Genomic DNA, 11,212 nt, shown 5'->3' with positions numbered 1-11,212 from the left:
GAGTTCCAGTCAGTTACTGTAGAATTTATGGTAAAGCACTTTCACCATTGATTGCCCTAATTCTTCCCCCCCTTCACTCTTGTACTTACGCAAGACAATCTGTTTATTATCACATCGTCTTTCAGTAGTGCACTGTGTCTGACTTGATGTTACAAATGACTTCTGCATCTACACTGATGTTTCTACACTGCGCCTAGCCTTGTTACATAACGACTGGGTAAGCTGCTCTGTTCAGGTGGTAAGTTAACGCAAGGAAATGTAAAATCGGATTAGATAAAATACAGCTTTTGGAGATTTTGGTGGTTGGCGGCCTGAATTTGATCAACACTTTTCCTTCGCTTTTTTTTCCAATTCACATTTAATTCTGGTGACTGAACTCATAAGAGTGTTTTTGTGAGAACAAAAAAACAAGGAATCAAATTTAAGTGTTGATCGAATCTTCTAGTCCCTCAATGTTCTCAGAGCATCGCTGTCCGTCTCTGTAAGCACTTACAGTAAGTGCACTTCAGGAGAAACACCCCTTGAGCCTCAGGAGGACGCTATATCACATCTGCTTGGAGTTGAGTTTGAATTCAAGCATCTCTCAGTGCTGCTATCAATCTTCTTCTCCACAGCCAATTAAACAGTGAGAAGAGAATCCCGTCGCTGTGTTTTCTTGTTAAAGCGCATTCATATCCCTGGAGTGTGGTCTCAAGCATCCTCAGACAGGGGTTACAGTAACATCATAATCACATCTTTCACATGACTGCCAATCGCCCATTGGGCACAAAACACAGAGCGCTCTCGCACATCATCATCAGTCAGCTTTCAAGCAAACATCCGCTTGTTCTGAGGGAGAAACAGAGCGATGTTTGCCGGATCTGAGTGCTAATTCCCCAGGCTGGTTCTGAGGCTACAGGGCTGCTCTGCAACACCCCTGACTTTCTGAACATCTTTCAGACGAAGCAGACGAAAGAGACGCCGCTCCCCGGGAACGCTGATGCCCCGGCGGGAAGCAGATAGCGCTGCTAGTGCTGCAGCTCGCTTTTCTCAGTCAGGGAAGAAAATAATGGAGGGGGTGTGGCTTAGGGGTAGCCCCGCCCACAACAGAGGCCAGTTAATGGTAAATGGACTGCATTTATATAGCACTTTTATCCAAAGCGCTTTACAATTGATGCCTCGCATTCACCAGAGCAATTAGGGGTCAGGTGTCTTGCTCAGGGACACTTCGACCTGCCCAGGGCAACCCTCCGACTGCCAGACAACCGCTCTTACCTCCTGAGCTATGTCGCCCCTTAATGAGGATTCTCTCACCACAGCTGTGTTTAGAGGAGCCTCAGGCCCCGCCCCCTTCTTGTGTTTATCTACAGATAAAATATACTGGATTGTTATTTATTTATTTATTTATTTATTTATTTATTTATTTATCTATTTTTTTTGGAAAGCGCAGGCCATAACATAGTGAAACTAAGGTAACATGTGCTGCTAAACTGTATCCCACCATCAAATGTAAAATGTCAATGTGCTTCCACATCAGAGAAACTACGCTAAATTAAACTTTTTTTTTTAAACAACTGGATAAAAACAACTAAGAAACCATTTTCAATGCAGAAATGGTTAACTAAAAAGGCTAGCCTTTTATGTTAATAGTAATCATAAAAGCACTGAACTCAATGGACAGAAAACATGGACATAGTTCATCTTGATGCTTGGTGGTCTTTCTTTATTTTCCAATGTAAATTATAAAGTAGCGAAGCTCAAACAGCAACAGCAACACTAACTATAATAACAATAATATGCAGAGCAATCCCAGCAGAAGCATTGGTCACACTTAATTTCAGTACTAATTTATTTAAACTTACGAAGGTGCCAAAAGGCCCATAAATCCAAATTGTACATTTGTATAATTGCTTTGAAAGAGTAATAAACTACACACACATGCCGTACATAATGATGATTACTAAGAAAATATCCTGTGCTCTGAGGAGCTGCTGCTTGCCGTTATTTAAACTTCCCTTTTATATGATTCACCTGAAACTCCACTTCCAGGCTGAGAAACTCCATGCCTCAACACCACTGCCGTTTGCCTGTGTGTCTGGCAGACAGTCAGTGGTGAAAAACTATTCTTACATTTGCAAGGCTGACATTTATTTTTCCTTCTACTTCTGTAGACACTCATGAAAGAAAGGACAAGTTAGGCTCTGGGTTGAATCTCGAGGGAGGGGAGTTGCGCACAGTTTACCAACAAGGCCCCACCTGATTCTCAAGCAAGACGTCTGTCAGTGCCAACACAGCTCAAAGTATCACAAAATAGATCTATGATGACAGAAACAAAAAGCAAATATTGCTATCCACGCACAATCCATGGAATTCAATGTGATTCACAGAGAGGACACACAAAGAGAAACCTCAGACACTTTTAAGAAGATTTGGCCTTGTCTAGACATGAAAACAGGTGTAGCATCAATGCAGTCTGGTGTTAATTTGACACATAAAACACCAGAGCAGTGACAGCATAAAGTTTAGGGAACTAGACTTGTAACTTAAGCCTTGTAGGCCCAATGCCCAGATGGGGTGCTGTCCTTGTACCCTTGAGCAAGATACTCAACCTGAAGTGCTTCAGTAAATATCCAGCCGTATGCATGGGCTGTATGTGTAAGAATGCAAGCAGGGTCCCTTTGGATGAGAGCGAAAATGTTAATGCAGTCACGCAGGAGCTGACAGCTCCCTCTTGTGGTGGAACCTGTTAGCTCATGAGCGGTGCACTTCAGACAGCGTTCACACAACGTGCTGCCGTACCTCCCTTACAGCATGCTATCTTCAGTACGAGCCAAAGCGATATGCAGTCGGCACCCTTTACAGGACAGACACCCCCCCCCAGGTCGCGAAAGAAATGCTCCAGTGCAGCCTCATTTTCAGTCGCGTAATTCCCCTAAATTACCGGCAGCAGTCAGTGCCCGCCTCAGTGTGAGAGACCAGCGGCAGGCCCGTGGTGGAGTTCTCTCTCTCACACTCTCTGTAGGAACGCACGCCAACATGTTCCTCAGCGTTGCGTTTTTAAAAATAAATTTACTGAAATCAATGAAAGTGGAAATAATCAGTAATCCTGGCCATATGTTGTGAAGGATTGCAGTGCACTGATAATATATTTCCATATTTCAGCGATGCAGTAAATGCAGAACCGTTTTTTGGTAAGCCCCCACCCCCCCACAGTGAACAGCTGCCCCTGTCTCTGTACTGCAGCCCTCAGTGGTGTAGTCACTCATACACAGCTGAGGAAGAAGGGATGAGTTTATTTCATCCTGTTCTTGAGGCGGAAGTGGGATGGGCAGAGGGGACGAATTGGGGAGTGCCTGTGGTGGATGAGTGTGGGGAACTGCCTCACCTGCCGGGCAGTGACTAAGGATGAGGGAGTGGGTGTGAGGGGGGGGGCTGCCGCTCTTACTGACTGACTGCGCCCCCCACACCCTACTGCCCCGCCCCCCAGAACACACCGCTATGAGTCAGGACGTCTGCACAGAACACTGCGGTCCGCTCCACAGGAAACATAAAGGGCTTTGAAGTCAGGAGTAAGGACTGACACACTTCCCTGTGTGTGTGTGTGTGTGTGTGTGTGTGTGTGCATGTGTGTGTGTGAGAGTGTGCATGCATTTGTTTGTGTGTGTGTGCATGCATTTGTTTGTGTGTGTGTGCATGTGTGTGTGTGTGTGTGTGCACGTGTGTGTGTGTGCGTGTGCGTGTGTGCGTGTGTATGGTTTCTCACACTAGAATAGCGATAATTAGAGCCCTTCCTCCCTCAGAACAGCCTTAAAACCCAGGACTGTGGAGCCAAAGAAGCAGGTAAAAACACAAAATTGGTTTACAAACCAGGTGACGGTTGCTAATAAGGCCGTCTGACATAGGAAAGGGAACTCACAGAAACCGGGCGGTGTACGTGTCGTTTCAAAGCTGAGCTGCACTCTAAGTCCCAGTTTTCCCCAGAACGCTGAAGATACACTCACCAGATTTACACTAACAAGTGCACTGGAAACTGCATTATCCGACGGAGGAAATCCAAAATGGCTTAATGTTCACTTCGTCTTCACAATGGCTTGAAAAGAAAATGTGAGAGAGCTACTGGCAAAGCTTTTTTTAATTAAAATGAATAAAACTTGCATCACAAACACAAGCTGCAACTTTTAAGTATCTCCAAAGCAGCGCACAGAATATGCTTTGATATCAGTGAATTGAACAGAAATACTCCCAGAATGAAATGTGTTGTCTGACCTTGTTGTACTACAACGGTATGTTTCTGAGATATGCCTCGTACAGCCATGAACCCACCCACTTTCATCCACAATGCCCATAACTCAAATACCATCAACTTAAGAAGTCTCTAAATTGGCAATTATAAAGCCAAGGCTTCAAACATAACACCGGTGAAGGCCTTCCTGAATGATAGCAGAACAAAAGACAACCCAGGAAAAGACCTTGGTTGGCCATGCCGAGCATTCACAAATCATGGCAAGCATTTGTAAAGGCTGATAACTTGACGTGTGTTGCTACTTTCAGATGCACACAATTCCTCAATGTCTCCTTTTATGCTGGAAAAGCGAAAGGTGATTTTCACACGAACAGACAAGGTCTACCGCTTGTTTTTCAAGGACCGTGGCCGAGAGAAGGCATTCCTCTAACCCAATCCCCTTCTGCGAGCCAGCGTTCCACAGTGTGGAGGCTGGACACGGTTCTGCAGTTTCAGTACGGTGGAGAACAGAGCGCAGCGCTCGCTGTTTTAAAGCTTCGCTGCAGCTGAGAACACAGACCAGAGGCCCAGGGCGTGAGAGGACCTCTCGGCCAAGATGGACTCTCGTAGAGACTCTCAACCAAGGCCCCTGCGGTGGGGCCTCACCTCTCCCTCTGACACACTTCCAGGGAATGCTATTTTACAACATAGCACGCCGGCGGCCAAAATTCAGCTCGGACCGATTTCACTTTCAGAAACAATATTGTTCCTTGTGCGACAAGGAATTGCTTAACCCGAAACCTTATTTAAAAAATAACCTAAAACCGTATTTAAAATATGCTCCCAGCACCCAAAAGGCTGCCTTCCCGCTGTACCAAAGGCGAACAAGTCCGACTTCCATTAATAATTTATTTACTCATTTATTTGTTTGTTTGTGTGGGATGCTGATTCACAGGCGGAAATGTAAATATCTAGGGCCTTTTACCGCACATACCCGAAGCCCTGCCTATCACCGCTTCCCCGAGCTGCCCCGCACCACCTCTGGCATTCTGAAAGGGTGAGCGGCAGGAAGGCCGTGTGCGGGTTCTGTTTGGCTGGCCGTGGCTCTGGGGAATGACAGAGGGCCGGGCGGAGCTCCCGCTCGCTCTCATGACGAGAGGCGCAGGTTCCGCGGCTCCGCGCATCTCACGGCTGTTTGGCGGGCGTTCGAGCGCCAGTCTGCTTTCCCTCGCTCGTCAACCATAGAGTCCAATAGACTCCAACCCACCGTAAGCCTCCCTGAAACCCTAAAGCCTAAACGGAACAAAACCATAGAAGATATGATGTACGTCCATCGGCCCCCAGACTTTCATTCTGTGGCCTTTAAAGCGTGAGGTGCGATCTGGTGTAATCCCGGTTACTCTGTGGTCTGGAAAGATGTCTCTGAGTGAGACTCTTCCAGCTCTCCTTCTCCTCCATCTCTGATGAGGAGGCCGGGTTTCAGCCTCGGGTTTTTCATCAGAGCCTGTGCGTATGCATCATATGAGTTCTGTACCGCGTCCCAGCCAGTTAAACACCGCTCAGTCAGCAACAGACCAGGCAGTGAACCCAGACTGAACCCATGCTAGCTCGGTCATTTCTTAAATATGAGAAACATCAGCAGCTTCCCTCTCCCTCATCAGGAGGCGCTTCACACGGCCCGAACGCGCCACTCACTTCGATCGTGAGGCTCCGGGCCCGGGGAATGAAGCAGGGGGACTGTAACTCAGCATTGCAACCGATACTAACTCCAAAATGTAAAAACTAATGATATAAATCCACGGTTATTATCGTCCTGTGAAACAAGGCGTCCTCCCAGTTTTATCGGACAAGCTGAGAGAAAAAAATCGTTTTACTTCCCGCTTGTTTCACGAAGAAGCCTACGCAGGTGGACAGCTGAATTGCAGTGTGGAAAACAAAAAATCGATAATCACATAGAGGTTATGCATATGAAATATTGATTTGCCTGCCTTGTATCGATCACACCAAGGGAAGACAAGCAACCCATCAGTGTAAACTCTGGAGTTTCCAGATTATCATTATCCCGTACAGGCTTTGTTTTAAACACATGCGCATAAACCATTCACTCTCTGGCCCTTTCACAAGGAGAAGCAAATACCTGCCTCATGTCATACACGCTCAGAAATAAAGGTGCAGGTAAGATACATTTGTGTTCTTTAAGGAACAAATTTCCCACATGTAGCCTAAACGTACAATAATGTACGTCTGAATGATAATAACCAGCCTTTACAAGCAAAAATGCTGTAAATGATAATAAAAAACTATTTTATGCACCTATAGGGTGCTACACCAGTGACAACTATTTGTACCTTTTTAGGAACTTTTTGTGTAAAAGGTTCCTGCTACCGGACAAGAATATTATTTTCGGAAAAATGTTGTTGCAGTTATAGAATGTGAAACCACTTCATTTTCTCAGATACACACATATATGACATGCTTCTTTTTAATTTCATTATGCCTTCCAATTAAGTTCACACGGACTCTTGCAGCACACTGACTGGTTTTAATGCCAAAATAGAGCAGAATTTTAAAGAATATCCATTTTGGCTGAAAGGGAGGGGAAGAGCAAGGAACCAAATACACTCATCCTCTACTGTAGTGTGTGTGCATGTGTGTGTGTGCAAGCGTGTGTGTGTGTGTGTGTGTGTGTATGAGAGCATGTGTGTGTGTGCATGTGTGTGTGTGTATGTCTTTGTGCACACACACACATGCTCTCATACATACACATGCACGCACACACACACACACACACACACACACACACATGCTCTCATACATACACATGCACACACACACACACACACACACACACACACACACACACACTCACACACACACACACACAGTAAGAGAAGTGCGAGGCTAAAGCAGTGTGATTGGTAACGCAGGTGGGTATGAGCAGTAACCCCTCCCTGGCTGAGGTTTTCGGCAGAGCAGCGGGGCTCTGATAAAAGCCTGCACCCCGCGTGACCCGCCCAGCCCAGAGCGCGGCCTGATTTACCGCTAACCGCCGGCAGGCTAATTCCGCGCGCGGGCCGCTAATGTCCACATCAGGCCCATTGTCTGTCTGATGTAAGGCCCCGGACGGGAGGAAGTGACACGCGCGCGGCGCTTCTGAAAAATGGCAGGGCATCAGGAGGGGGACAATGAGCGGACAGGGGAGGCGGTGTGAGAGGCAATCAAACAGCCCAGGCCAGGACACGATTAATCAGGCTGAGGTTAATAACGGGGTGGGGCTGGGTCCACCCCCCACTTTACCGCTCCAGAGCACCGCCTGATAGAGGGCTGTGCTGTACCCCAGCACTGACACAAACGACTAGCACAGCACTGACACAAACGACTAGCACAGCACCGACACAAACGACTAGCACAGCACCGACACAAACGACTAGCACAGCACCGACACAAACGACTAGCACAGCACCGACTAGCACAGCACCGACACAAACGACTAGCACAGCACCGACACAAACGACTAGCACAGCACCGACACAAACGACTAGCACAGCACCGACACAAACGACTAGCACAGCACCGACTAGCACAGCACCGACACAAACGACTACCCCAGCACCGACACAAACGACTAGCACAGCACCGACACAAACGACTAGCACAGCACCGACTAGCACAGCACCGACACAAACGACTACCCAGCACCGACACAAACGACTAGCACAGCACCGACACAAACGACTAGCACAGCACCGACTAGCACAGCACCGACACAACGACTAGCACAGCACCGACACAAACGACTAGCACAGCACCGACTAGCACAGCACCGACACAAACCTAGCACAGCACCGACACAAACGACTAGCACAGCACCGACTAGCACAGCACCGACACAAACGACTACCACAGCACCGACACAAACGACTAGCACAGCACTGACACAAACGTCTAGCACAGCACCGACACACAGGCCTAGCACAGCACCGAAACAAACGACTAGCACAGCAACGACACACAGGCCTAGCACAGCAACGACACACAGGCCTAGCACAGCACCGACACACAGGCCTAGCACAGCACCGACACACACGACTAGCACAGCAACGACACACAGGCCTAGCACAGCACCGACACACAGGCCTAGCACAGCACCGACACACACGACTAGCACAGCACCGACACAAACGACTAGCACAGCACCGACACAAACGACTAGCACAGCACCGACACAAACGACTAGCACAGCACCGACACAAACGACTAGCACAGCACCGACACAAACAAATACCCCAGCACCGACACAAACGACTAGCACAGCACCGACACAAACAAATACCCCAGCACCGACACAAACGACCAGCACAGCACCGACACAAACAAATACCCCAGCACCGACACACAGGCCTAGCACAGCACCAACACAAACGACTAGCACAGCACCGACACAAACAAATACCCCAGCACCGACACACAGGCCTAGCACAGCACCAACACACACGACTAGCACAGCACCGACACACACGACTAGCACAACCAGCTACGAATAACGCAACAATTCAGCGAACAAACAGAACTGTACGCTGCTGATTTAAAGACCCAGAGTTACTAAGTCATAAGATTTAAAATTCATACTTACTTTCTCAAGTTCATAAACAAGGTGAACAATAACATTTCCTCTTGATATAAAGCAGGTCATTTCCTAACACGAGAGCTGAAGATCGGATAGCCTTTAATAGATGTTTACTTTGGATTGGCAGGCCACTGTATGGTCACACTGCTGATTTGGTTAATGCGGAAAGACCACGTTATTTACGTAATAAACTACGTAATAAATCTTCGTCTCCAAATGACTAGTACTCTAATCCTCCTGTAGTGCACAGTGCAAGTACTTAGAGGAACAGGAACTTATTAAGAATAAGAGCATTTCTGAATAAGAACTTAAGAATATTTTATTCAGTTGCGATTTTAAATTAATCTCAACTGAATTAAATATTCTTAATAGTTACAAACCAGCCAGCAGCAACAGCCCTTACATTGTTTAAATCAGATCAGTGATATCAGCCAACTTGTCCCAAAAAGACCAGGACAGGACCAAATATAGGTCATGTATGCCCCTGAGACCGGCAGAAAAGTATTTAATTTTCTTGATGTAATACAAGTGTCTTATATAAATATAATTTCATTTGTACTGAATGTCCCCTGTAGTGTATTTTTCAGCAAAGTAATATATAAGGCTCTTGAGATAATAAGGACGAGAAGACTTGTGTCCCCTACTGGGGACAGGAATGAATGAGTGTGTCACAGGAGGACATGGGACTGATAGCATTAATCTCACAGCAGTCTACCTCCCTCAGTCACTCAGGGTGGGGTCATTCAGGACATTAATTGAAGTGAATTCATCTCATTTAGTGAAAAATGATCACAGAACACCGTTGAGAATTGTTCCGTCCATGAACGGAATGGACCCGGATCTTGCTGAGCTGCTGGCTGTCAGACAACTATTAGACTGAAACACTTTCTGCTAGGGGTGGAGAAGGTGCCTCCTGTAGCTCGCTCTGTTACGATGAACACACCACTTAGACTCAGAGTAGATGGGATGGGGTTCAGACCTGGTGCGCGGTGTTAAGGGCGGCAGTGTAGCATAATGGGTAAGGAGCTGGTTCTGTAACCTACAGGTCACAGGTTCGATTCCCCGGTAGGACACTGCCGTCGTAGCCTTGAGTAAGGTGCTTAACTTGCATTGCTTCAGTATACATCCAGCTGTATAAATGGATGAAATGTGAATGCCAAGAGAAAGTTGTGTAAGTTGCTCTGGATAAGAGTGTCTGCTACTGCAAATGCCTGCAATGTAATGTAATGTTTTGTGATGTCGTGGCAAACTGCTCTGCAGGAGGTCGGCAGAGCGAAGGTGACACTCACTCTTTCGGGGGGTTGAGGTCCTCGGCCTTCGTCTCGAAGAACCGCAGCACCTCCTCGCTCTGGGAGATCCGCGGCGGCAGCCTCACCAGGGCCTGCGGGAGGAGCGCAGACAGCGCAGAGCTTCAGTGTCACATCAACTCTGACAGAGTTAAACGGGGGCCGAACGCTCTCCTCGTCAGCTGCCCTTCCTCTAATGGGACGTCCCCCAGCTGAGCTGCGCAGTTTTGGGAGAGTACGCATCACGTACAGCTGAAGGCCTACATGTCTACAGGCCAGGGTCACCAGATTTTATGTTTTTCAAAAACAGAGGACAGGGGTGGGCGGGCGTTGTGAACCTGTTAGCAAGCTATTCGATTATTTAAATTATGCAGTCTATGGAACGGCAAACCTGAATCGAACATTTGTAGAAATCAATAAATGGCGCCCAGACAGATACGTTGGGCCGCAGAAAGAGCAGGCGTGCATGAGAAAGAGGACGTCTGGTCCCCCTGTCACAGGCGGGCTGGGGTCGCCGTCGCTGTTTGTTCACGGCTGACTCTGCAAAGTCACGTGTGATTGGCCGCGAGGAGACCCCAGCTCCGTGTCTACAGGAAGAGGGGGAAGTCGCGAAGACGCAGGGAGGAGAGGAAAGAGGGCGAGCCTCCCGGGGGAGGAGAAGAGAGGAAAAGACGGCGTGCGAGCGATAAGACAGACGCGTTCGCTAGCAGCTTCAGCTCTGGAGGAAAGCACAGTTCCAAGGGCTTTACACATCTGCCTGGGCCACGCTCACAGACGCAGAGATATGAACGGAGTTCAGTTCAAGATGAAGAAACAAATGTACATGTTGACATTTTCTGGGAAAACATGAGGAACCGTGGTGCTCTTTCACTGAACTTGGCGGTTCAAATAGAAAACAGACATAGATATCTGAGATCATTGCTAAGGCTAAGTAGGACGCCCAGCGTATCCTTAGTGATTTAGCGATTAGCGAACTCCAAACGGCCCTTTTCTGCTTTTACTGAACATCGGGGTCGCTGAGTTCAGCTCAGAAGGAGAATTCTCCAGCGGACTCCATTTCAGTTTTTCTCACCAGCTTATTCCTGTCACCACACCACA

The 11,212-nt window shown here is 47.6% G+C and overlaps 1 protein-coding gene across 4 annotated transcripts in view; it reads right to left on the bottom strand.

The window, feature by feature from the left end:
- LOC135244678 (SH3 and PX domain-containing protein 2A-like) overlaps positions 1-11,212 on the bottom strand; it is a 109,911-nt gene that overhangs the window by 61,043 nt on the left and 37,656 nt on the right. For all 4 annotated transcript variants that reach the window (XM_064317163.1, XM_064317165.1, XM_064317164.1 and 1 more), the window contains exon 5: positions 10,118-10,209. In XM_064317163.1, the coding sequence (XP_064173233.1) occupies positions 10,118-10,209 (92 nt within the window). The remainder of the gene's footprint in view (positions 1-10,117; positions 10,210-11,212) is intronic.

This window comes from Anguilla rostrata, chromosome 18 (genome assembly GCF_018555375.3).
Source record: "Anguilla rostrata isolate EN2019 chromosome 18, ASM1855537v3, whole genome shotgun sequence".
Classification (NCBI taxonomy): domain Eukaryota; kingdom Metazoa; phylum Chordata; class Actinopteri; order Anguilliformes; family Anguillidae; genus Anguilla; species Anguilla rostrata.
The sequence above is the reverse complement of the archived record's forward strand: the minus strand, read 5'-3'. Positions and strand labels throughout refer to the sequence as shown.